General features: G+C 49.2%; 4 protein-coding genes and 2 non-coding genes across 7 annotated transcripts in view; 4 read left to right on the forward strand and 2 right to left on the reverse strand.

The window, feature by feature from the left end:
• The first annotated feature begins 26 nt into the window (after positions 1-26).
• On the forward strand, positions 27-3841 carry tmem176 (transmembrane protein 176). 2 transcript variants are annotated; one of them, XM_036517382.1, is made up of 7 exons: positions 27-146; positions 1195-1324; positions 1478-1588; positions 2134-2190; positions 2599-2748; positions 2972-3088; positions 3340-3841. In XM_036517382.1, the coding sequence occupies exons 2-7, from the start codon at positions 1202-1204 to the stop codon at positions 3397-3399; spliced, it is 618 nt and encodes a 205-aa protein (XP_036373275.1). In that variant the 5' UTR covers positions 27-146; positions 1195-1201; the 3' UTR covers positions 3400-3841. The 2 variants fall into 2 exon arrangements, with proteins under 2 accessions (XP_036373275.1, XP_036373274.1); XM_036517381.1 differs by having other exon boundaries at positions 28-146; positions 1191-1324.
• A 2403-nt stretch (positions 3842-6244) lies between these two features.
• Positions 6245-11505, reverse strand: LOC118769959 (fructose-bisphosphate aldolase B-like). Its single transcript, XM_036517397.1, has 9 exons — positions 11324-11505; positions 9759-9871; positions 9145-9356; positions 8987-9041; positions 8409-8569; positions 8230-8313; positions 7769-7943; positions 7241-7440; positions 6245-6600 (listed from the first exon to the last, which is right to left on the reverse strand). Exons 2-9 carry the CDS (start codon positions 9868-9870, stop codon positions 6505-6507), a joined length of 1095 nt encoding a protein of 364 aa, XP_036373290.1. The 5' UTR covers position 9871; positions 11324-11505; the 3' UTR covers positions 6245-6504.
• A 1474-nt stretch (positions 11506-12979) lies between these two features.
• Positions 12980-13051, reverse strand: trnae-cuc. Its single transcript has one exon. It is a non-coding gene; the product is annotated as a tRNA-Glu (tRNA).
• A 717-nt stretch (positions 13052-13768) lies between these two features.
• trnay-gua lies at positions 13769-13855 on the forward strand. The gene is given in 2 exon segments: positions 13769-13805; positions 13820-13855. It is a non-coding gene; the product is annotated as a tRNA-Tyr (tRNA).
• Positions 13856-14401: 546 nt separating this feature from the next.
• On the forward strand, positions 14402-16577 carry tmem109 (transmembrane protein 109). The gene is made up of 3 exons (XM_036517377.1): positions 14402-15264; positions 15761-15863; positions 16148-16577. The coding sequence occupies exons 1-3, from the start codon at positions 15058-15060 to the stop codon at positions 16510-16512; spliced, it is 675 nt and encodes a 224-aa protein (XP_036373270.1). The 5' UTR covers positions 14402-15057; the 3' UTR covers positions 16513-16577.
• Positions 16578-23091: 6514 nt separating this feature from the next.
• The window catches only part of LOC118769925 (pre-mRNA-processing factor 19), a 7479-nt gene continuing 5125 nt past the window's right edge, over positions 23092-25445 (forward strand). Inside the window, exons 1-2 of the mRNA XM_036517343.1 lie at positions 23092-23301; positions 24626-24775. Coding sequence (XP_036373236.1) covers positions 23283-23301; positions 24626-24775 — 169 coding nt within the window. The 5' untranslated portion in view covers positions 23092-23282. The remainder of the gene's footprint in view (positions 23302-24625; positions 24776-25445) is intronic.

Genomic DNA, 25445 nt, shown 5'->3' on the forward strand with positions numbered 1-25445 from the left:
TGTCTTCTTCTCGTGCCAACAGTACGGGTGGGGACGGATTCGCGGAAAAAAAGGAGAAAGTGAATTGCGAAACATTTTTATATTCCCTGTTTTCGCCCCGGATCCGCTAGACTAAACATTTTGGATTTCCACAGACGTTAAAAGTGGTAAAGTTTGATGTTCTTCTTGATTTTACATTGGAAGTAAAATGTTGCATATTACGGATTTTTGCCTCCATGCATTTACATATGATTCCTTGCGCAACCTTATTTGCCTGGCTATCAGACTGTCGTGCGTAACGTGCTAGAGTCCTTCTGTTCAAATGCCATTGGTTCTGTGCGTTAAAGACCATATGCGCTTGCAACGTTTAATTTCTTGTTTCTTACACTAGTGCAATTTGGGATGAACTGCTTTCTTTGTGAAACCGGTGTATGAAATTAAAATGCAGATAATATATGTCTTGATAAGCATTTGAAATGTGAATCTTTTGTTACCATCGCCGTATAGGTATACGATTACTTTGAATTGGGTCAGTTACACATACCTGGTACATTCTCAGTAGGATACGGTGCAAACGTGAAATAACATATGAAGGCTGTTTTTCATACGAGTTAACGGCACCGCGAACTCACCGCTCTCTCTCCCTCTCCCTGCCTCTCTCTCCCTCTCCCTGCCTCTCTCTCCTTCTCCCTATGATGATGGCGTTGCATACCGCCCGTCGGAGGAGTCAACACTAGTATTACACTTTGGGGGACGTGTGGGAGAAGTTTTATATACTGTGGATGTAAATGAGGGTTCCTTGTGTCTTACTTTTTGATTTTCTTTGTCTGTAAGGTTGTGTTGTTTCTTTTTTTACCCTCCCCTATATGCGTCTGTTTTTCATTACTTTGTGAGGTGTTCTTTTCCATGTTTTTTTTGTTCTGTTTTCAGAATCACTGTCTGCCCTGCTGACGAATGCTATGTGATGTGATGCTGTGATGTTGCAGTTAAGTTGGGTAAAACTCTGTCCCTCCTCCCCATCTCTCCATCTCTCTCTCCCTGTCTCTACCTCTCCCCATCTCCCCTGTCTTGATCTCCCCTCCCTCTCTCTCCCCTCCTCCCTGTCTCTCTGTCCCCATCTCCCTCTCCCCATCTCTCTCTTCCCATCTCTCCCCTCCCTGTCTCTCCCCTCCCTGTCTCTCTCCTCCCGTCTCTCCTCCTCACCCCCTCAGACAGTAGCGGGATGGCAGTGTCGGTTGCCAGGGACCTGTCCGTCGCGGTGACGGACCCCACCGCGGAGAAGCTGATGGACAGACAGCAGGCACTGAGAGAGAGCATTCAGAAAGGGGAGCCCAAAGTCATGGGTGTGAGTATGGAGTGAGCAGCGGTGGAGTCATGGTGGAGGGGTGACGGAGCCCTGCTCGAGCAGAGACACACTTCATGGAGCTGTGATTGGCGTTGGCATGTATATATTGTGTACAGTACTGGGAAGGTAACCCCCCCCCCGCCTCTGTGACAGGTGTCTGAGGTCATGGTGGGTGTGACCGTCATCTCCTACTCCATCCCCCTGCTCGCCACAGACTTCACAGAGGTCATGACCTTCGGGGTGCCCTGGTGGAGCGGACTCGTGGTAACGACCTATCACCATGAACCAGTCAGAATGTTCTCTTTGCAGGGTCAATGGCTGCAACCAGGAAGGCTTTCCATGCCCAGTTCACACTGTGCATGGGGCCGTCAGTGTCTGCTTAACAGGAGCTGGAATTTATTGCCGTCATTGTGTAATCTTCACGTTTTATTTTTATACCCAGATCAGTTATTATACTGAGAGTTGTCTGTCCATGTAATAATTTGCATGTGAAACCTGTTTTGCACCTACCGGGTGTTGTCAGTGATGGAATGACTGTTTAGCCATGCATTGCAGTTCAGTTGGCTTTATGCCCCAGGTTAGAGAGGGAAAAACCTGGACACTGCTTGCTCAAGAGCACCCCCTGGTTTTTCTGTGCTGCAATAGCATCCTACATATTTCACTGGACCCAGGGGTGACTTGTCCTTCCGACTGACACCAACCCTGTTCTCCTAACATCAGATTTTATATCATATGTGCCTGAGGCCAGGTAATGTCCCCAGCTGTTGCTGACATTTTTTTATTTTTCATTTTTATCTCATCTTTTGCAGTTCATTTTGGCAGGAGCAGTTGCCATAGTGACGGAGAAATATGCCAATATGAAGTTTGTGAGTTATTACTGAAGTTATTATACTTGATTGTGTTTTGTGCAGTGCAGGATAGCCATGGCATGCAGGTGAGCGATGCCTCTCCTGTGCTGTAACAGTAACTCCCAGCTGCTTCTGCCCTCCGTCTTGGAGGTTGCGGTGAATGACAGCTGTCTGCGTTCCTGTGCTAGCTGTGGGTATTATTTTTTAGACCACACCCCTTTGGGAATGCTGTCAGGCCAGCAAATCAGACCGTGTGTGGCTTCACCAGCGTCTGAGATAGAGCTGTCAGTGTGAAACACACCGGGCTGAGTAGCTGGACGGAGTAAACAGAACGTGCCCTGGCCCTCGTGCCCTGGCCCTCGTGCCCTGGCCCTCGTGCCCTGACCCTCGTGCCCTGACCCCCGTGTCTCCTTCTCTGTGCTGCAGCTCTGTGCCTGTCTGGTGGCCACTTCCTTCGCTGTGCTGGTCTCCATCCTCGCCCTTGTCTTCTACTTCATCGACCTCGGCAACAACCCTGCCACCGAGTGCAACCAGCAAGACCATTATGACCAGTGTGAAGAGCAACACTACGCCACTGTGTGTCCCTGCCGTACTGAGTGTGTGTGTGTGTATGCACACGCACACGTGTGTGTGAGAGTGTGTGTGTATATGCACACACACATGTGTGTGTGAGAGTGTGTGTGTATATGCACTACTCTATTTTTATCAGTACTATGACACCTTATGTGTGTAAAATTGCCACATGTAACAGTTCTAATCTTTCTTTCTGTCCTTCCCTCTGCCTCTCTGTTTTCCCCAGACCTTCAGCAGAGGGGTGAAGTCTTCCCTCCTTCTCTTCACCATCGTTCAGACGGTTATTTCTTGCATTCTGTCCGTCAATCTGTATAAGGAAAGGAGGAACTTCACGCAGTACATGGTGAGAGAGACACACAGGGATGTGTGGACCACAGGGCTATGCTGGACTGTAAATGAATGTAACTTATTGGTTGCAGCACAAAAGCCATACGCATCCTCTCAAAAACATGCTTGCTTTGAAACTGTTGTCAGGATTCAAACAATTATAATTCTTTTAAAATCAGGCTAAAGCCAATCTATTTTTAAACCAAGTGATGCATTTGTCCCTCAGTGGAGGCCACATGAACCGACGACTGTTTTTCTCCGTTTCAGTCTCTCAACCAGAATTTTCCACCCTCCCCCGCTGTGGCCACACCTTCTGAACTGGACTGACCAATCACAGCTAGGGTGGCATTTTTTTTAGTTAACCTCAGCTCTCCTCTCTCTCATCATTGCTACCTACTATTGTCTGTAAAATATAAGATACCAAACCCTATTCTATGTTGTGTTTTCCCCCGTGTACGCAATGCTAATGGAATCGGTCGTTGAATACTAGGCTTGTTTCACCGTGACAGCTTCCTCATTCAGACAGTATGCGAGGCGAACACAGCCCTCCGCTACACGCACACACAGCCAGCAGTTTTCACACTAGTCACACGGCTTCCTGCGGTGCAGCAGGTGCCCAGTGGAGGATAGGCGTTACTCCAGTGAGGTCATCCAAGCAGCTCACAGGGTGCCTGGGAGGAGGAAACACTGGCGAGCCTGTCCATCCGTTTCCCTGGCGGAACAAACCCAGCCCGTTCTGCTGCCTGGCTGCTTTTGGCAAACGACACAGCGGGAGCGGGAGCGGAACCTGTGCTCAAAGCCACCGCCTTGCTGACTGAGCCACTCGGGACCCGCTGGACACTTCTCTCATAAGGCGCCCAGTTTACCTGGACGCGCTGCAGTCAGTTACACTGTTTGCCTTGATGGTGATTGTGTCTGTTCTTGTCACAATAAAAAATCATTTATGCCACACAGTCGTGAGCTTATTTTTGCTCAGTAAGGTGCAGAAAACTTTTCAGATGCTGTTGACAGCCCCAAGGTATTCAGATGGGCCTTTAAGTTTGTTCCCTGTATCTCTCTGTCATCTGAATACATTTTAAAGCTGTTAACCGTCCTGACAAGCTCCCTCTGATTTCATTCAAGTGTAATGGTTTTGCATATTCTCAGAGGTCAGAGTATCAGAATGATTAATCACTTCTGAATGATGTCGGAGGGTTGTTTTCTTAGGTGGGGAGAGCAGTACACTCTGCTCACAGAATGAGTTTTGAAAAGCAGCCCCCATGTCTCTGAACTGGGCCATTTCCAAGGGATGAGGTTGGTTTCCTATGGACTATTGCTCTCTCTCCCTCTTTCTCTCTCTCTGCCTCCCCTGACTCCTTCCTCTAATCCCTCCCTCACTCATTTTCCTGTTTTCTTACAATCCTCTCATTCATAACCACCAAGACCAAAACAACGGCATTCCTGTCTGTGATTGTAACCAGACTTCTTCCTGCTCTCAGGAACTTGCTGTCTCTGTCAGGCTTGCTCTCTCTCTTCCTTTCGATGTCTCTTCCAGGTGCTCTCTTTCCCTCCCTCACTCTCTCTTTCCATCTTTTTCTGCTTTTCCTTTCCTTCCCCCTCCCCCTTCTCTTTTTAATTTACATCTCTGTCTCTCATTTCTTCTTAATCTCTCACTCTCTCCCTTCCCTTATCCCCGTTTCCCTTCCTCACTTCCTGTCTGAGTCTCACTTGCCCTTCAGGAGTGAGTAGTGGGCTGCCCCGCCCCCCACAGAACTCTGAGCGTGACCCCTGACCTTTGGCTATGTTGCGTATAATGCCACTTTTGTAATGCAATGCAGAGACGGTCTTGCTGGATGCTGTGCAGTGCTTATCCAGCTGCGTTTCCGCGGGAACCAGAGACAGTTGCTGGCTTTGTGACAGTGACTCTCCCCCTATCCTTGCCTCACCTCTGACTCCTCCCCTTTTTGGGGAGCCTGTCAGTTTAGCTATGTCCTCAAATAATCTGGTGAAAATATTTGATAAAATCTATTTCAATGTTCACAGTGCTTAACGATCCTGCTTATATACATTACATTATTGTCATTTACTGTGTCATTGTGGAGATCTAAAGTTAATCACTTAACTGGAGCTTCAAATACGTATTAGCCAGAAAAGATACCCATGGGATTTTTGCGTTTTGTTCTGCGTAATGATGGTATTTGTATAAATTTACAGAGTGGCTTGAGTGGCAAAGCTGAGCCCTATAGTGACCGTGGTGGTGGAACAAATTGGCTCCATTCCGAGCTTTGTGCTTTCATTGCTCTGTGGAGATGGGAGGGTCTGCTGGATTTCCCTCATCACACTGCTCTCTCTCTCACCCTGTGGCTCCACAGCTACCTGCGAGCATCCCATCTACTGGCTATTAATGGTAGTACCGATAACTACAGTAGCTGTATAAAAGGCTACAGCAGTGTTTTGTTAAACAGTGAGTGCAGACAGCGTCTTTACAGCTTCATGGAGTTTCCCTGTTTATCAGCCAGGGTCATTGTCAGTTTGAAAAAGTGCGATTTCAGGATCAGCCCTGATTGCAGTGTCTCAGTTGCCCTCTGCAGCTGCAGGGCTTAAGGCCTGTGGAAAAACGCAGGAGTCTCACCTGTCTCTCCTGTCACGGCCCATGGAGACGGACTGAGGGAGAAATGCAGGCTATCCAGTTTCGGCAGAGCATTCCTCCGTCACGAACGGCGGCCTCTGCAGCCTGTTCGGGTTCGAGCTGGCAGGAGCTCGGCAGCACGGTGCGATAAAGACAGGAACAGCTCTGACGCCTGCACCGTGCAAGTCTCCTTTCAGGATTAGTGAACGCAAACGGGGGCTTAATCTGCGCTGTAAACCTTGGTCTCATTTTTCAAAAGGAGCATCACAGATGCCAATGAATAACGATAAGCTTGAAAAAATCTTAAGTCTTCTCAAAATGGACTCACTTTGGCATGACATCTTTTCAGTTTCACATCCTCACAACTCATCAAATCCCTGACAACACATCTGCATGCTAATATTCAGAGTCAATGTGCCACAGGGTATTGTACACCACCAAGCCAACTGGAATAATGCAGTTTCACCAGGTTACAAGAGATCACCTCCAAGTGAATATGGTGAATAATGACACTGGCACACATTTACAGCAATATTTCAAATTTATTCCAGTAGGAAACGCCAGTAACATTCTCTCTCAGGGACATGGATCCCAGCGCCAGGCTGTCAGGGAATGTGGACCCTGTCTGGAGGCTGCCGGATGTGCGATGAGGTGCACTGTGGGAAGGACTTATTCCAACAGTATTCAGTACAAACTGAATGTGTGTTTACCTACATGCAGTGGTCCTGTGAAAGGAGTGGAAAGTACCCAGAGGAGGCTCCTTGGGGTTGTAGGGCAAGAGCCGAGAGTTTGGTCCCATGGGTGGCGCAGCTCTGAGGCTCTTTCTAGTAGACGTAGCTGGCGGTGTAGAGAGACCGCATGGCTGCCTCATCAGCCTCACCCGAGGGTTTGTACTCTCCCTGTGATGCCAGCCCATTAATCTGAAGACACAAAGGAGAGAGAGTGAGCTGCCGAATGCTGCACAACTGCATGGTCTTTCCAGGCGTTGTCAGAGAAACAGCCCTTTGCTGCATTCTTGCATCAGCTTTAGTTGGGGTGTGTGGCTGGGCAAAGCATCATGTGCTGCAGAAACAGAATAAAGCATCAAACTCAGAGCAACTGCTTGTCTGGGATTGGGTTGAATGGATCACATGTTCAAATGCTGGGTAATGGGCAGTCATTTTCTATCGAGTGAGATGCTGAAGGAACCGGAGTTAAAGTGTTTAACAGTTCCTGGAAGGCTCAATACACTGGTTTCCATCAGCATGACTGGTCCAACTAGTTAATTAGCAAAAAAAAAAAAAAAAAAAAAAAAAAAAAAAAAAGGAATGATAGACTGGGCCAAGTAACTAACAGCAGAGGCTGGAGCAAAAGCTAGCCCACACACAGTGTCGGAGGGGGAGGGTGCTGACCCCCGCGGTGCTGAGACAGGGGCTTCCATCTGGGAAGACCACCGTTTCGGCAAGGTCCGCACTGCAGGGGGAAACGTGGCAGGCAGCGCGATAAGGCAGCCCTGCATCCCGGAGCAGCAGCAGCAGGAGGCTTAAACGCGACAGGTGTCGGGCGTCCCCGCAGCCTCACCTTGGCGCGGGCGCAGAAGGCCTCCTGTGCAGCCTGCCGGTTTCCTGCCTGCCCCTGCCAGGCAGCGAGGGCAGAGGCCTGCAGGGCGCGGCCGTAGGAGAAGGTCAGCTTCCAGGGTCGGTGCAGCGGCGTCTGGTTGATGGCATTGAGGTTGAGGGAGGCCTCCTCCTCGCTCTGACCTCCCGACAAGAAGCAGATGCCTGGGACAGGGACAGGGATAAGAGACTGTCTCAAGCACTCCTTGCTCCGGTACACACGCACACGCACACGCGCACGCACGCACACACGCACACACGCACACACGCACACACGCACACACGCACACACGCACACACGCACACACGCACACACGCACACACGCACACACGCACACACGCACACACGCACACACGCACACACGCACACACGCACACACGCACACACGCACACACGCACACACACACACACACACACACACACACACGCACACACGCACACGCACACACGCACACGCACACACGCACACGCACACCCAGCCCCAACTCTCACCGGGCACAGAGGCGGGCACAGTGCGTCTCAGGGCAGTGACTGTTGCCATGGCAACCTCCTGGGGGGTGTACTTCTTGGTGCAGGAGTGTCCGGCGGTGACCATGTTGGGCTTCAGCAGGGTGCCCTCCAGGTAGACGTGGTGATCAGACAGGGCCTTGTACACAGCTGCCAGGACCTGGCAGGGGGAAAGGAAGGGGGGGGGGTTCCCTCCTTATCCTGACCAAATTCAGAGCATTTACCCCACTAAATTCCCTCCCTGTCCTTCAGCTGGCCAATGGAGAGCATTCCGTTTCAGCATGGTGGCCGCGTGTCACCCAGCTGGGCACTGCGTTGAGTCATCCCCACTGTGAAGCGCGCTGGAGCTCCTTGTAAGACTAAATGGATTGGTACTGTATAGAGGATCATTTATTGGTGTAATGTGTACGAGACAGTTTAACGCCACACAGGGGTGCGGGTGTTACCTTCTCTGTGACATACTGGCAGCGCTGCAGGTCATGGTCTCCGTCCGGCAGGATCTCCGGCTCCACGATGGGGACCAGGCCGTTCTGGGGGGTCAGAGAGGGGTTCAGGGAACATGGTCACTGCGCAGTGAGGTACGCGTGTCCTGTCCCGAGCGACTCGCGGGCGGGGCCGGGGGTACCTCCTGGCAGACGCTGGCATATCGGGCAAGCACGTTGGCGTTCTCAGCGATGGCGAGGGCGGAAGGGCAGCCGGCAGAGATCTTCAGCACACACCGCCACTTGGCGAAGTCGCAGCCGTCTTTCTTGTACTGGGCACAGCGCTCAGACAGGCCGTCCAGACCTGGAGGGAGGAGTTCACTTAATGCACAGATCCCCCCTGCACCGATTAGGCTAATGGTACAGGCCAGGCTGAAAACCTCCATACAAAGACTGAAATCGGCACAGACCAATGTAATGCAGCAAGGCTGAGCAGTTCCATTTCTACATTTGGGGAACTCATTTCATAACGCACCCCACCCCCAATATTTCAGCTGCTATTGGAAAGGTTCCAGCTCCGAAACTTCAAGGAATGCTGCCAACCTGAGAACATGCAGAAACATGCTTTTCCTGTGAGGATGTTAGGATGGAAGGTAAATGTATTCACGAAGGGTCTCAGCAAAGGTGGCACTGTGGCAGACTGCACAGTCAGGCCAGGGGGTACTGGCACTGACCACCTTGCGCTCCAGGCTCAGAGAGGGGTAAAGGGAGAGCGTTTTACCCTGAGTAGTCGTCTCTCCATCTGTTCCATTCAGTGCTGCTGTTCCTTTGTCTACCTGGAAATAGGGGGAAAAAAAAGCGTAAAGTCACCACTGCTGTTCTCCTCCAACACTGAGGGGGCGCCACTGACCCACTCCATCACCATTCCGTTTTTCTCACCTTGATCCCGACCACAATGCCCTTCTCCTTGACGAGCTGTGGGAAGGGAAGACCCTGCTCCGACTTCTGGTAGAGCGTCTCGTGGAAGAAGATGACCCCGCCCACGCTCTCAGAGATGGAGGGGTCGACGGAGAAGAGCAGGTCGCGGAAATAGCGGCGGTTCTCCTCGGTGTTCTCCACGCTTATCTTCTGCAGCCGCTTTCCCATGGTGCCTGAGAGCCGGGAGGGAGGGACGGAGCAGCCAAGTTTAATGCACTAACGCAGTTCATACGCTTAGCGGAGGGCGATGGGGCAGCCAAAGTCAAGCCTGTTTGTGCAGGTTTATCCATTTATAAAGCTGGACGTTTACAGAGTTGCTTCAGGCCCAAAGATACACCACCAGCAATGTGCCACCAGAGAATCGGACCAGCAGCCTTTGGGTCACAGGCCCTGCTTGCTACTGCTACACCAATGCAGGCCGACACAGAGGACTCAGGGGCTTCCACAGCATCCGCCAGTGTAACTGCCACCACCTACACCGGCTCAGAGAGCTTCGGCTCTGCAGTGTGGTGGGTTAGCAGTTCCTCAAATACACCCCTTCCCCACCCCTCACCGTCCACACCCCGCTCGCTCACCCACGGACTCGTCCGCCGCCAGGATGCCCTTCCCTGGAGCAACGATGCGCTGGGCGATGGTGGCCAGCTCCTGCTTCTGCTCCGGGGAGAGAGAGGGGAACTGATGGGTCATCCTGAGAGAGAGAGGGGGAGAGGGGGTTAATACAGCACTGCACTGAGAGAGAGGGTTAATACAGAACTGCACTGAGAGAGAGGGTTAATACAATACAGTACATTAACACTGCACTGAGAGAGAGGGGTAATACAGTACAGTACAGAAACAGTGACTGACTGGACACTACAGTACGTTAACATCGCACTGAGACACTGCACAGTACAGTACAGATGAATTATTGTGTGTTCTATGGAACCATAGTGTGTGCATGTTAAAGCACCTGCTCACCTGATGGAAATACAGTACAGGTAACATACATTGAGCATTCATGCCAAACTGTCAACCCCTGCTGAACAGCAGTGCACCAAGGCTTACTCAGCGGCACAAAGTTCCTTTATGGTGCATTGACTGCATACAGCAATGGCAGATACTTCACCCACATCCAGCGCAAATCCACAGACACCTGCTACACAGATGCACCGCAGCAGGGAAACTTAGGTTCACTCAACACTTTCCAGGCAATTAGTGTGTGGGTACTCATTTCACTCACAGTGGTTCCAACTGGCACTTCTGAAAGGCACCAGATGTAACCAGGTGCATAACAGGTGCAACGCCAAACTTGGCAGAGCAACGTGCATGGCGCGTGCAGGCACCGCGAGGAACCGAGCATCCTCCACGCAACGGGATACATCAGTTCATCTGATTCGATCTCCCGTTTCTACCGCATTCCCGTAGATCCTCTCCCCTGCCCGTCATTGTTACGCCTGTACTGTAACAAAAAAGGCTGATTGTCCTCGCAGCACCCCGGAAAAACAGGTTCACAGTTCTGAAAACAAGCCTAAGGTCTGTGGCTGATCAGCACAAATACTAACTCGTGCGCGTACACTGAACCCTGCAGCCGCGGCGCACTAATTTGCGGCGTTTACCATGAGAATCACCACGGCCCTCGGAGATGAATGCAACGTAAACGCGGTCCCCGTCAAACACCACAAATTAACGCCTATTCATTCATAACGATAGAACTACGCATTCGGTTAGCTTGCTTACTACCCAACTGGAAAAAAATTACAATGCATCTTCGAACAGAACACGCGCGCAACTGCTGCGAAGCGTCAGCAACGTTAGATTTGCCATTTAAAAAGTACTTTCAAAAGTGTCCTCCATTCTAAAAAAGTACCAACATTAAGTGTTTAATTCACAATACAAATTCAAATTTGTACTTGATTCACTTTGCCCCTTTCACCCGAAAAACACAAAAACTCTACGGCTTTCCAAAGGACTCAATGTGTGGAAAATAATTTCATCTGATTGCGAGTTTACCTCGTCTTCTCTACCTGTCCTCCACGTCGCAGGTAAAAGCTTCCTACTTAAAATGTATTAACCATGGACTGCATATCAAAATAACTAGCAGTAACGGAGAAATTGAATCACGATCTGACAGATAAAGACTGCAAAGGTGCGCATTACTTACTTGTAACTTTGGGTGTGAGTTTGCAAAGACTGCGAAAAAAGCGTAAACCCGGACCTCCTCCACGAACAGAACACCCTGTTGCACTAATTGGGAGCGTGCCGCTGTAACAAGGTGATATTTATTAGAGAAGTTCAAGCCCCCGGATGACGGCAGCTCGGGGTGTGACGTGGCCACACCGTGGCGTCGTGAGCGCAGAGGCAGCCGCGGGACGGGGAACGGGCGTGAGGTGGATCTGCTGTTCTGATTGGTCAGGAAGAGGGAGCGAGTGGACGTGCTGTGGTTCCGTGGGCGCGCGAGCGCCCGTGCACCGCGAGTTGCATCCAACTTTTAGGCTGCAGAATATTCTTTTAAACGCTGCGCCCACAGCCCGGCCATGCGTTCTGCGGGGCCAGTGTGCAGACAAAGACCGGAGTGTGCCTGCCGGTATAATGTGTTTTTGTGTGCCTGTATGTAAAGGTGTGTCAGTTCAGCAATGCTGACATTAGACTTTTCTGCTTGTCTGAATTGTTCTCCGCTAGCACAGTGAAAGGAGCCCAGCCTGTCCAGTGTTACTGCTCTGTTGGTTCAGGAATGCACGGTGCGTGGTGACATGATCACACCCGGGGCTGAACTACAGTTATGTTATGCAATTGACAGTTATGTAATGGACAAATGCATGCTCTGAAGTTCTCTCTCATTTTTGTCGGCTTATTTGCAGTTAGTACGTTAGCATGGTAGTACTAGCAAAGGTGTACGCTAGGTCAGTCATACTCTATAGGCTCATATCAAATATCATGTCATATTGTCATGTCACTAGATAAGCACATTCAGGTTCTTCCAGTTTTCAAAACTCAGATTGAGTATGGTGTTTCCTTATCTCCCCTTCTCTCACAAACAGGTCAGAGTACAATCACTTCATATTTTTAAAGAGCAAATGCAGAATGTTTGTCTTCATTTTTGCTGGGTCGTTTCCTGGTCACATCCCCAAACTGGATTAATATTAGTTTGCATACGAAACATGCCAAGACTATTGTTACGTATTTTTTTTATCATAAAGCTTAAACTACTTAATGTCTCGCGGGTGTCAAAAGTGTTTTAGTGTTTAAGGTTTTTGTATCAAACTTGATAAATCACTGCTGATGTAGCCTAAACCTTAGATCTAAATTGACCTAAACCTTGATCTAAGTACGTTATTTTCGCTACACTGACATGCTTATCCGTTACTGATTGACTCAGGAGCAGCTCAGGTAATGTGTCTTGCTGAAGGTCACTGCAGCAGTGATATGCGCGGACTCGGGAGCTGTGACCCACTGGTCCAGATTACACTGCTCCAGCTACTCGACCACGAGTCGCTCCATGTGTTCCACTGCGATGCTTAACTGGGAAATGGCTCCCTCTAGAGGAATAAATGGGATACCGTCTCAGTCGGAAGGCAGTGTAGAAAGGCATTGACGGCTCTTCCAGTCAGTCAGAGGAGCGACCCAGAATATCTCGGATGTCCTATCTTGTGCAGAGAAGAGTCCAGGGGAGCAGTACACCGTAAACTTGTGGCGCATCCACCATTTGCAGGTACAAAGCGGTGGTAGCCCTTAAATTACTTGGAGGCTAAAGCGAGTCATCAGAATAAGAACATTTAGAAGAGGAAACAGATGTGAACTATTGGTAATCAAAATGTCATTCCCTGACCGGGAATCGAACCCGGGCCGCGGCGGTGAGAGCGCCGAATCCTAACCACTAGACCACCAGGGAAGGGATGCCAGTAATCGGAACATATGCTGGACTTACATCGAGTCGTTTCTGAACCATTGATTGACCTAAACGCCATTAAACTGAATTGTGATTAAGACGCAGGTTTGATTTGACCGTTTACATGTCTCCGCAAAAAAGGCATATCCCAAATATACTTGTAAATAATGGATAACTCGATTAATGGCAAGGACAAGCGGAAGGTGACAGACTGACTTTCTGCTGTTCCCTGTCCCCGTCCCGCCGCTTTCATGCAGTGAGAAGCAGGGCTATAGCCGTGAGAACCAAGCAGCAATATTATTGTACGGCTAACGGCTCAGATAACCGGCATCAGCATTAACAGTAACGTTTAAATACAAACAATAAATGCGAATGAGGTGTTTACATGCTCCAATAAGGTCGGGGTACGATAGGCAATTTACCGCGACTTTGATTACTAAGATCAAGAGCTTGATCGCATTAAAATAATTGAAGGAATGTGTTTATATGACTTGTGCATTAAAATCGCATTACTAACGTTCGTGTAAACGTGGCCATTGAATATATATCCAAGCATTCCTGTATGCAAGGGCGTAGGTTTGAGTTCGATATTCGTGGGGACACATCTGACGCTACATAGGACAAAGCGTTATAAAGGAGCAGCAGTGTACCTATATCGGTGCCATGAATCATCGAACTGTATTTGGGTGAGTACACGAACGCTTAGACACCCACAAGCACCCTTCGATAGCTCAGTTGGTAGAGCGGAGGACTGTAGATGCTACATCAGTAATCCTTAGGTCGCTGGTTCGAATCCGGCTCGAAGGAGTGGCTTTTTAATTCTATTCACCAACAGAAGAGGGGAAATGAATACACACGGGAATTCCCAGGAGAGAAACCCAGGCTGCATCACGGAAGTGCTACATTATGTACTTTAATTTGTGGTTGGACTGTGGCATTCATAGCCTCACTCCCCAAATTAGCATACAGGGCGCAGCAGTCCCGTCTAACCGGATGTGAGAGCGCTACATACAACATATTTCCGAGCACAGGCGCAGAACTGTTTAAGCCACACACGTTACCTGGCACAGGTACGCTACTATAGGCTACAAACCAAACACAGTACCTGGCACAGGAACACTACTGATCAAGCCAAACAGCTTACAAATTTCAGTTTACAGCATGACGCATTACGAGGAAGGAACGACAAATACATGTGTACGGGAATTAAAGCGAACAGCTGAAATGAAACGGCTTCCCCGGCCCACCATACTGAGGCAAACCACGTTGGCGTTTCCCGTGGGTACTTGGGAGCTCTTACACGTAAGTGCGTGTACAGCGCCACCCTCTGGGCGAAAACGGAAGTGCGAGCTTAGGGAGGTGACCGTAGAACTTTCCCTCGGAGAAGCTGGTCGCCTTTAAAAAGACAGCATTTAACTAGCTGGAAGTGAAGTTTTAAAAAAATTGGCGTCTTGCACAGTCAAAACCACATGTGCAGCCAACAAACGCTGTCAAAATAAAACGTTAGTTAGTTTACATTGTTTTTAATCTCATCAACAGGAAAATCGAAAAAACTGGTTGAATGGCTGCAACAGACCAGATGGAAAAATAGGCGTGGACACGTGGAAGCAAGGAGCAAATTTAAAAGAACAATAGATTTTTAGACGTTCATTTTTCGGAATGAATTATGAACCACCAGAAAGATGTTTTGATGTTACAACTGTAATACGCCAATGAAAGTAAAATAATTAAGATCGATTCTGTACATAATTATGTGCTTGTTAGATTGAGAAGTTGGCAGGAACCAATAAGTCAAGCTGTGTTAAGTTTGTACTCAAACGTACCAAAACATATTGGCGTACGGGATGAAGCGAAAGGTTGAAGAGGAAGTTTAACTGTTACAAAAGTTTCTTCCCTTTCTCTTTTGAGAGAAAAAAACTAACTTAATCCATTACCTTTAAGGTAACCTCATTCCATTTACACTATTTCGACGGGATCACTTGGCTTCGTAGATTACAGCACACTGGAAAATGCATGTCGGTTGGTTAGCTTTAGCGCTGTCGGTGTTGAGCGCTTCGGTGCCTTGCGGGGCCGTAAATGCGAATCCGACCGAGGAGACTCCGAAGCTGACCGAGTGGCTGCAGGGCTCCCGGTCTCGGCTGCTGGAGGTGGCCAAAGAAGCGCACGGATACGTGGTGTCCATCGTCGGGGCACGGGCGGTTGAAACGTCGTTTGAGGTATGATGTGGGTGTGTTTTTGAAAACTTTTATTCTGAATACATTTCAAACTTGGTTGATCTGATTTTTTCGGGGATCTGATCATTCCTTTAACTCTTTGCTCCACTCTTTCTCCGTATCGCTGTCTCCAGGCCTCGCCTTTGCTGTGCTAGCAAGTTGACGTTAGTTTGCATTTCTCCGTATTTGATCTCTGGTTAGCAGATTTCTCTGCCTTTGCCTTCTCCACCCAGACATGCCCGGGGGAGCCACCCTTCCTGGTTCGCGCTTCTCCTCCCATGCTCCCCGTGCACATTTCCCTACGCTTTTCCACCCGCGCGCTCTCCTGCCCGTCTCGTGCCCCGCGCCTGCACGAGCAGAGCGCTAAATTGTTTGCGGAACGACGCCCAGAATGCATTATCATATAAATGTACTACTCAACATTTAAAACATTTAAAACCCAACTGTAATCTGTAATCTCTCTCCCCCCCCCCTCCCTCTCTCTCTCTCCCTCTCCCAGTGTGTGCAGGGAGTGATCAGGGTTCTTTCGGAGGGAGCAGCCAGTGGGCTCAATGTGGCAGCCGTGTACGTCTCTGAGATACTCAGGGCTGCCGGGGTCTCAGGTGAGAACTGCCCTGACTCAACACTCACACCGAACCTGCTCCCTTAACACTGTGACTCAACACTGACTCAACACTCACACTGCACTCACTCTCTCAACACGGTGGCACGTCCCTGAGCACCGCCAGCCCTGCACACTGGCATGTCCCTGAACACCGCCAGCCCTGGCCCCTCTGCACTCTCCGCTGTTCACTGTACTGACACCCCAGCATAAAACGCCTGTGCCCCCCCCGATGTCCAACAGCCCCTAGCTCATGTGCTCATGTCTCTCTCTCTCTCCCCCCAGTCACACTGCCTTTTCACCACATCACACCAGAGGGAGTGGCCTTCGTCGCTCAGTGGGCCCTGCTGGCTCTGATTGGCTACTGGCTGCTGTCCCTGCTGTTCCGATTGGTGGGCTCGGTGCTGAGGCGGGTTCTGTGGCTGCTGAAGCTGGGCGTGGCCCTGTGGCTGTTCGCGCTGATCGTGGGCGACACCAGCGCTAGCACCGACACCACGGCCCTGCGCCTGGCGGGTCTGGTGTTCGTCTGCGTCCTGCTGGGCCTGGGCAGAACCGGCGCCGACGGGAACCGCAGCAGATACCTGGAGAACCGGGTCAGGGGCCTGGAGGCCAAACTGAAGGACATGGAGCGCAGGAGGAAGGATGAGTGACGAGAGAGAAGAAAAATGAAATAACACAGAGGAGAGGAGAGATGGAGGGCTGGGGACAGCTGGGGGGGGGGGGGGGGCTGCAGTCCGTGTAAAATAAGAAAAAAACTGATACATGGCTGTCTTTTCCAAGATGTTTTCATGTTTAATACTGCATATACATCATCTGTGGCAGCAGCTAGAAGTGATCATGCATGCATGTATGATACAGAAAAATGCATACTAAAGTGAAAAAACGAAAGTCCAGCACATGAATGCAGGGAGTATACGGCACACAACTGCACAATGAGAGCAAATACAAACTGCTGTATGAACATGTGTGATGGCAGCCTGGTTTTTTTCCACGTGAATATCGTGTACTTCTGCACAGTAAAAGCAAATACAAACTATAAAAATGCGTGTGTACTATCTCACACTATTGACACGCGTAATACAAGCATTCCTCAGGTTTTTAGACATGGCAGGAAAGTTGGATTATTTCTGCGTTTAGCTGTGCCTGCGTCACTCTATAGTTGCTTATGAAATACACAACACAGCAGAAGTAACGCAGGGTGTTCTACAAGGTCGCACGCTTTCACGCCACACTGCGTATGGCAGGGTAGCAGTGCTGGTGATCTGAAGCTGACTGAGATAGCTACCGCAGGGCGGTTCGGGTTCACTCCCACCACCTGAGAACCTCGGGGGCACAGCTCTGAACCTCTGCTGAATTTTCTTCTGAGCACTTGTCAAAAACTGTCACCTGGGTTACTGGGCTTGTGCGTCAAAGTAATTGGAAGGTGAAATATGTGTGAGTCTCCACCAGGTGGCGCAGTTGCTGCGCAGCAAGGTGGAGGTGTGCGTGGCGGCTTCCTTCCCCTCAGATTGAAGAGGTGGTAGTGTGGCGTAATAACCAGCAGGTTGTGAGGTCAGATCCTCGGTGTGACACTGCTGTTGTACCCTTGTGCAAAGGCACTTCACCTGAACTGATTCAATGAAGCAAAGGTATTAAATTAGGGACTGATTCATGGGTAGCAATGTTATTTGGGCTGCTGCTGTACCCCTGGGCAAGGTACTTAACCCATGATTGCTCCAGGAAATATCCAGCTGTATAACCAGATAAAACTAACCTATGTAAGGGGCTCTTCTCCAGAGTGACTGCTACATTACAATAATGTAAATGTAATGTAAATGAACTGATTCAGTAAAGCAAAGGTACTAAACCTGAACTACCTGCGGCAGGTTGAGGTCCAGTCCAGTTAAGCTGTGGGGGAGGTTGAGGTCCAGTCCAGTTAGGCTGTGGGGCAGGTTGAGGTCCAGTCCAGTTAAGCTGTGGGGGAGGTTGAGGTCCAGTCCAGTTAGGCTGTGGGGCAGGTTGAGGTCCAGTCCAGTTAAGCTGTGGGGGAGGTTGAGGTCCAGTCCAGTTAGGCTGTGTGGCAGGTTGAAGTCCAGTCCAGTTAGGCTGTGGGGCAGGTTGAAGTCCAGTCCAGTTAGGCTGTGGGGCAGGTTGAGGCCCAGTCCAGTTAGGCTGTGGGGCAGGTTGAGGCCCAGTCCAGTTAGGCTGTGGGGCAGGTTGAGGTCCAGTCCAGTTAGGCTGTGTGACAGGTTGATTTCCAGTCCAGTTAGGCTGTGTGGCAGGTTGAGGTCCAGTCCAGGTAGGCTGTGAGGCAGGTTGAAGTCCAGTCCAGTTAGGCTGTGGGGCAGGTTGAGGCCCAGTCCAGCTAGGCTGTGGGTAGGGTTGAGGCCCAGTCCAGCTAGGCTGTGGGCAGGGTTGAGGCCTATGGTTTGGTTGTGGCACACTCCAGTTCGGCAGACTGGGAGGATTGAGTGAAAGGGGGCTGAAGACCTGCACAAACACAGACACAGCCCATCCACTGCTCATTCATAATTGCCTGAATAATGACATCATACACCTGATACAGCATCCGTCCTGTTCCTATGGACACACACACACCTGATTCCACTCACAGACAGGTACGGGTACAAACATTAACACACACACACACATGAATGCACACACCTGCTCGGATCTGTCCATCTGTGAGGCATCGTTCTGAATGAGGGGATGCTTTTTCTTGTAGCGCTTTCTCTTCTTGATGCAGTAGTAGATCCCGCACCCTAACCCCACGATCAGCAGCAGCGACAGGTAAGCCCTGAGAGGCTGATCTGGGGCAGAGGGAGAGGCAAGTGACACCAGCAACATCACAGAATCACTCGCAGACCCTAACCCTAATCCAACATCACAGATTCACTCACAGAGCCTAATCCAACATCACAGATTCACTCACAGAGCCCAACCCTAACCCAACATCACAGAATCACTCACAGACCCAAACCCAACATCACAGATTCACACACAGAGCCTAATCCAACATCACAGATTCACTCAGAGCCTAACCCAACATCACAGATTCACACACAGAGCCTAACCCAACATCACAGACTCACACACAGACCCTAACCCTAACCCAACATCACAGAATCACTCACAGAGCCCAACCCAACATCACAGACTCACACACAGACCCTAACCCTAACCCAACATCACAGAGTCACTCACAGACCCCAACCCTAATCCAACATCACAGATTCACTCACAGAGCCTAACCCAACATCACAGACTCACACACAGACCCTAACCCTAACCCAACATCACAGAATCACTCACAGACCCTGACCCTAATCCAACATCACAGATTCACTCACGGAGCCTAACCTAACATCACAGACTCACACACAGACCCTAACCCTAACCCAACATCACAGAATCACTCACAGACCCCAACCCTAATCCAACATCACAGATTCACTCACAGAGCCTAACCCAACATCACAGATTCACTCACAGAGCCTAACCCAACATCACAGATTCACACACAGAGCCTAACCCAACATCACAGATTCACTCACAGAGCCTAATCCAACATCACAGATTCACTCACAGAGCCTAATCCAACATCACAGATTCACTCACAGACCCTAACCCTAACCCAACATCACAGATTCACTCACAGAGCCTAATCCAACATCACAGATTCACTCACAGACCCTAACCCTAATCCAACATCACAGATTCACACACAGACCCTAACCCAACATCACACATTCACTCACAGACCCTAACCCTAACCCAACATCACAGATTCACACACAGACCCTAACCCAACATCACACATTCACTCACAGACCCTAACCCAACATCACAGAATCACTCACAGACCCTAACCCTAACCCAACATCACAGATTCACACACAGAGCCTAACCCAACATCACAGATTCACTCACAAATCTCCATGGCAGTGAACCAATCAGCAAATAATGAGTCTGTGCTCAAACTCATTGTGCTCACTGCAGTGGAGCCAGAGAACCTTAAATAAAGCAAAAATGGCTCCATGGTTGGAAAAAATACATTATTCTAAAAAATGTTTTTACTTGTAGCATTACTCATGCAGATCAGCAGTGTGGTGCTGTGGTACAAAGCAGAACTGTGTGGCACTGCCGGTCTCCGGGGGGACTGACCGGGGACGTGGAGCTCTGTGACCGACACCAGGTCGGCCCGTCCGTCGCGGAGCTTGTACTGTCCGCTGTCCTCCTCTGTCAGGTTCTCCATGACGATTCTGCCTGGCAGCACATGGATCCGCCCCCGGTACCGCCCCTCCAGCGCCACGACCCACCCGCCGTGCACCAGGATGCTGTCGGCCCTGCCCTTTGCCGGGGTGAAGTTGAGCTGGGCATCAGCCGAGGGGAAGGGGACCTGGATGCTCATGGAGCCGTTAACGTCCAGGGAGAGGCTGAAGCGTTCCTCTGGCGGAGAGAGCGGACACAGCAGGGGGGATAAAACAGCAAAACCCAGCTCCAAATTCAGATTTTTATTCTCATTTTTCTCCCTCCATATGGCACTCCTGCTCACCTCTGACGGTCAGGGTGAGGGCGGAGAGGGTGTTGTTTCCTCTGTCCTCTTGGCTGTACCTTCCCTGCTCCTCGTAGGTGACCCTATCGATGACCCAGCGCTTGCCGTCCACCCTGCCCCGTCCTCGGGGGCAGCTCAGCGGGTCCCCGCTGCTGTTGCTCCACACGGGGATGGGCGCGGAGAAGGGCGAGCTGGCGGGCGAGAAGTACAGCACCACCGCTGTTGGGGCGAGGGTGACAGCCATCTTATGCCCGTAATACAGCGTGCTGTTCTCACACTTCAAACAGTCTAAGGGAGGGGGGGGGGGAGAAAGAGAGAGAGAGAAAAAAGTGAACTTGAATGTAACTGTGAATGTAGCTATCAGTCGTCAACTGGCGATTTCAGCTATATTCACCAGTTTACCTTTTTTTCTGATTCGAAACGCCCATAAATTCATTTCTAAAGTTGCAGCACTTTTTGCAAATAACCAGTTTAAATGTATGAGGTCAGATATGAAAAAACAAAGACCTAGACATGTCACAGAATGTGTCAGGGTTTTAAAATTACATATTTTCTAAAACTCACCTGCACAGACAGCGAGACCCAACAAGATCCACAGCCACATTGCCTGTGGAGAAGAGAGGATAGCGTGTGAACTGTAACCCTACGGTAAAAACCATCGCAGGTTCTGTGATGCGACGAAGAAAGTAATCCACTTGCGTTTGTCCAAAATCTTGCCACATCAGATCTCCGAGGCTTTAATTGTACGTTTTCACAGCTTCTTAGGTTTTGCGATTGTTACAGTCTGAATAAACGTAGCCTGTTGTTCTAAAATCGACATGCTTATTCGCTTAATTGCAGCCGCTTACTCCCTTTGGAATGCGCATTAAAAGGGTTTATTTTTCCCTGACTCATTGCATAACTGTGCGCTACATTCACACGGCTGGTCGGTGCAGATCAACAAGTGCAGTTAGTAACAAAGTGCAGGAGTGAAACACTTTGAAATGCGACTGTAACCCTCAAAACTCAATTTCACTCTTTGCATCAGCGATTTTCCATAATGCTCATACATTTAATAAAATAATCAACCATCATGTGCAACCATAGGTACAAACTTCACTGCTAAAACGCACATTTCCTTTATATCTTGCTTGTCTGGTTTTCGAAGGTAATTAAATGCGTGCGTGTGTGTGTGTGAGCGTGTTGGTAGGGTGGAGGTGGGGTCATTTAGGTCAATCGCGAACACTGGACTGAATTGGATTCCCTGCAACCGCCCCTGATTAACAAAACTTAATAACTTTACAAGGGTCATGATCCAATTAATTGAGAGGCGCGTGACTCAAAAGGACGTTTCCGCTGCTCGATAAAACTGGACCATTAGCAGAGAAACAGCGCAAAATGCCCCCACCGAGTTTTAGTGTGCTCGTCGATTTTTATCTGTTCCACATTTTGGACTTGGCTACTCGAGTACTGCCCTGTGTGATGACTTTTGGTAGAAGACTGGAGAAATTACGGAGTGTACCCAAATTACAGCGGAACAATACGCACCGCTCCTAGAATTTCATGCCTTTAAACCTTTGCAATCCGAGAGTCCAAAACACGTGATCAGCACCGGCTCGGCGCCGGGACAAAATACGGAGGGGTCCAACAGCAGTACACGGGGGGTACAAAAACATAATAAATACTATGTAGACATCGGGATATAAGGAGACAACTGACGGTGCACTGAGGTCCGTCTGGGGGTGCAATGCACCCCTAAGCACCCCCGTAGCACCGGCCCTGGTGACCAGTGACCGAGTCGTGATTTTCGATCCCTTCTGTTCATTTTTATTTATTTTTTTGTGGGATCGAACTTAATCTACCATTATCTAACTGAAAGATGATATTTCAAACTTTCTGAATTCAGGAGTTACAGTTACCCTAAATGACCTTAACCCTGGAGGCAATGTTAGAGAGTTCATGAAAGAAAGTAAATTTTGATGGAATTTGCGAGGATCGAACACGTGTGTAAGTAGACATTGATGACGTGCTGTATAGCGGTAGTAAAGCTTGCAAGAGGGGAGCTTTATGCAGTAAATTTGGATACCACTCAGCAACGACATGTGAAGAGTTCATTAATCTATAAAAACCGCGTCATGTAATTACACTTATCTAACTCTGTTATTACTAGTACTCACAAGGGCAGATTACACTGTCATCAGACATTATACGGAGAGGAGCCTGCCCATGAGAGTCCAATCTATGAACCAAATTTTGTAAACCCGATTCTGTTTTTTAATTTCAATCACAACGTTGCGATTGTGGCTGCGCCCACTGTCGCACATCCATGTTTCACCCAGAAAAAGTAAAGGATTCTGCCCTCCAAGCTCCAGACAACGCGATATTTTGGCATGGATCTCTGGAGCAAAGACCTGGATATAATTAACACAATAACAAACAGGCGCATTTTCTCGATGTTGGGAAAAAGGGTAGACCGCGACCATACACCCAAATGACAGTCTTTACAACAGACATTCAAATTCGCCTATCAAGTTCGTGCGATGTTTCCTCGGAGGCGGGCATTAAGAGAAACATGCTTCAAGATTGGTTACTCGCTCTTCAAAGGCGGGTCCTGGAGGACGAATGCCTCCACAGACTCGTCGCTAATTGGCTGGATAGATTTAGGGGTGGAGCTGGAGGACACGTGCAATCCCGGCATGCAGTGGGCAACGCGGCAACGTTCGACGCGCAACGTGCATGAGCTTGTCGCTGGAACAGGAAAACACGCAAAAACAAGTAAAAATAAATAAATACAAAGAGCAAAACAATCAGAGAATATATCTGATAAATCAACGATTTGCTAAGAAGAACAGGTTGTTCACTTAGGTACTGTCATTATCTGATCGGACGAACAGCGGTTTTCGGAAGATGTCTTTAGTTTGTGCAAGTAAGTTCAAATGAATGGCCTTCAGGAGTGAAATGCTTGCATTGTTGAAATTTAACATGTTTTGATATGCTGTTTGGCCGATCGGAAATATTTTTCTGTTTTAGTCCTAACTACGTCTGGCTAGCGATCGCTAGCGTGTCTAGCTCAGTTTCTTCTCTGTCTAGCAGACTATAGCGATCCAGAGATTTCTTGCCAAGAACAAACTTTAAAACAGGATAGTCTATCTGGCTGTCCTATTAGTCAGCTAACAAGTTAGCCAGCTAGCTTTTTCGGAGAAATTATGAAATGTTGAAACGGATAGTTAGCTTACTTAAATACTAGTTTGTGGCAGTTGCAGTGACTGGAGGTTGTTGTTTTACTTTAATTAATGTTGTGAATTTTGAAGGAGTGTTTACAATGCAACACGATGCGAGTTAAATCCCATCGCTGGTGCTTTGGGTCAGAGGGTCTGTAGCTCCAGTCCCGGACGGGACCCCGCTTGTACCTCCAGTCCTGTCACTACATTTTATGGTTTATTGGCATTTCCCGAACATAATTAGATTACTCCAAGAGTTTAATACACGTCATACTTACATTTTTAGTTTTGAAAAACCCGATCGTTTTCACTGTCATTGATGCGGAGGCTGACGGCTTTCATTCTTGTTCAGTGAACAGATTCTTGAAACAGTAATTTGAATGATATTTTATGGTATCTTCGCCAGCATTCTGAATTCAGTCCTGTTCGCCTTAGAGTCTAATTGCCCTTCCTCCAGTGTGGAGCAGGGTAACCTCACTGCCAGCTACCTAGCATTACAGTGAAAGAAAGATGACAAAACCCTGTCTAGAAAATTCTTCGTCTGACCGTTTGAAGACAGCAGGGGTCAGTTCCAAATTTCACCCAGAAACCCCCAGTAAGGGCCTCATCATTCGGACAACAGCACTTAATTCATTACCTTTAAATGGCCAAGTCCTGCTGCTTACCACACTATGCCACACTACAGGAAGTGATTTATTTATTTCAGGGAATGTAGCTGCCCCTACAGAGGAGGGGGTTGTTTCTGCCTCTCATAGTGAGGCCTTGAGGGATAGCTATGGAGCTCAAGACAAGAATAATGTAGAAACATCTGCTCTGTCAGGAGGAACATCTGGTTTGTGCATGGTGGCCATTTCAGAGTGGAGAACTGTACTGAAACAAAACTAAAGGCAAAGCAGGGTAGTGAGCAGAGGTGCACTCCATGTGGCACAGCTTCCTCAGTGCCGTGTCTGTACGGGATCAGTCAGGGTGAAACGGCCCGGGCCTGTGTTCCTCTGGTGCTGTGAGTCACGCTGCGTCTTGCCATTGCAGTCTGTAACGAGGTCCCGGAGAGGCCCTGCGTCTCGCCCGTCTCCAACCAGGTGTTCGAGCGGCGGCTCATTGAGAAGTACATCGCCGAGAACGGGGCCGACCCCATCAACGGCCAGCCCCTGTCCGAGGAGCAGCTCATTGACATCAAGGGTGCGTGTGTGTGTGTGTGCGTGCGCGTGTGTGTGTGCCTGTGTGTGTGAGAGTGTGAGTGAATATGCATGAGAGGATTGTGTGCGAGTGTGTGTGTGTGTGTGTGTGCCTGTGTGTGTGAGAGTGTGAGTGAATATGAGAGGATTGTGTGCGAGTGTGTGTGTGTGTGTGTGTGTGTGTGCCTGTGTGTGTGAGAGTGTGAGTGAATATGAGAGGATTGTGTGTGAGTGCGTGTGTGTGTGTGCGCGCGCGCGCGTGTGTGTGTGTGTGTGTGCGTGCCTGTGTGTGTGAGAGTGTGTGTGAATATGAGAGGATTGTGTGCGAGTGTGTGTGTGCGCGCGCGTGTGTGTGTGCCTGTGTGTGTGAGAGTGTGTGTGAATATGAGAGGATTGTGTTTGAGCTCCCAGGGTTGGGTTTGTGTCTCCATTCTTTACAGTATGGACTACACAAGGAAGTTAATTTCCAGAAGTGGGCTGCTGTTTGAGGGAGCTGTCTTGTTTCACAGGGTGTTTTTGCATAATTTACTGAGTAACAGATGCCCATACTGAGGGTGGCGTTTATTGTGTCCACTTACATTGCAGCAGTCATCCACTGTTAGACCACATTGCAATGTGAATCACACATCAGCAGAGCCGCCACTGAACCTACAAACCTTTCATTCCGTGGGTGC

This window comes from Megalops cyprinoides, chromosome 22, assembly GCF_013368585.1.
Source record: "Megalops cyprinoides isolate fMegCyp1 chromosome 22, fMegCyp1.pri, whole genome shotgun sequence".
Taxonomy (NCBI): Eukaryota; Metazoa; Chordata; class Actinopteri; order Elopiformes; family Megalopidae; genus Megalops; species Megalops cyprinoides.

Coding starts and splice junctions, on each gene's coding strand:
- tmem109 (XM_036517377.1), top strand. CDS start 15,058: ATGCATGTCGGTTGGTTAGCTTTAGCGCTGTCGGTGTTGAGCGCTTCG. Junction 15,265..15,760: donor CGGTTGAAACGTCGTTTGAG/GTATGATGTGGG, acceptor TCCCTCTCCCAG/TGTGTGCAGGGAGTGATCAG. Junction 15,864..16,147: donor CAGGGCTGCCGGGGTCTCAG/GTGAGAACTGCC, acceptor CTCTCCCCCCAG/TCACACTGCCTTTTCACCAC.
- tmem176 (XM_036517382.1), top strand. CDS start 1,202: ATGGCAGTGTCGGTTGCCAGGGACCTGTCCGTCGCGGTGACGGACCCC. Junction 1,589..2,133: donor CCTGGTGGAGCGGACTCGTG/GTAACGACCTAT, acceptor CATCTTTTGCAG/TTCATTTTGGCAGGAGCAGT. Junction 3,089..3,339: donor GGAACTTCACGCAGTACATG/GTGAGAGAGACA, acceptor TCTCCGTTTCAG/TCTCTCAACCAGAATTTTCC.
- LOC118769959 (XM_036517397.1), bottom strand. CDS start 9,870: ATGACCCATCAGTTCCCCTCTCTCTCCCCGGAGCAGAAGCAGGAGCTG. Junction 8,314..8,408: donor ATGCCAGCGTCTGCCAGGAG/GTACCCCCGGCC, acceptor CTGACCCCCCAG/AACGGCCTGGTCCCCATCGT. Junction 7,441..7,768: donor TGTGCCCGCCTCTGTGCCCG/GTGAGAGTTGGG, acceptor TCCCTGTCCCAG/GCATCTGCTTCTTGTCGGGA.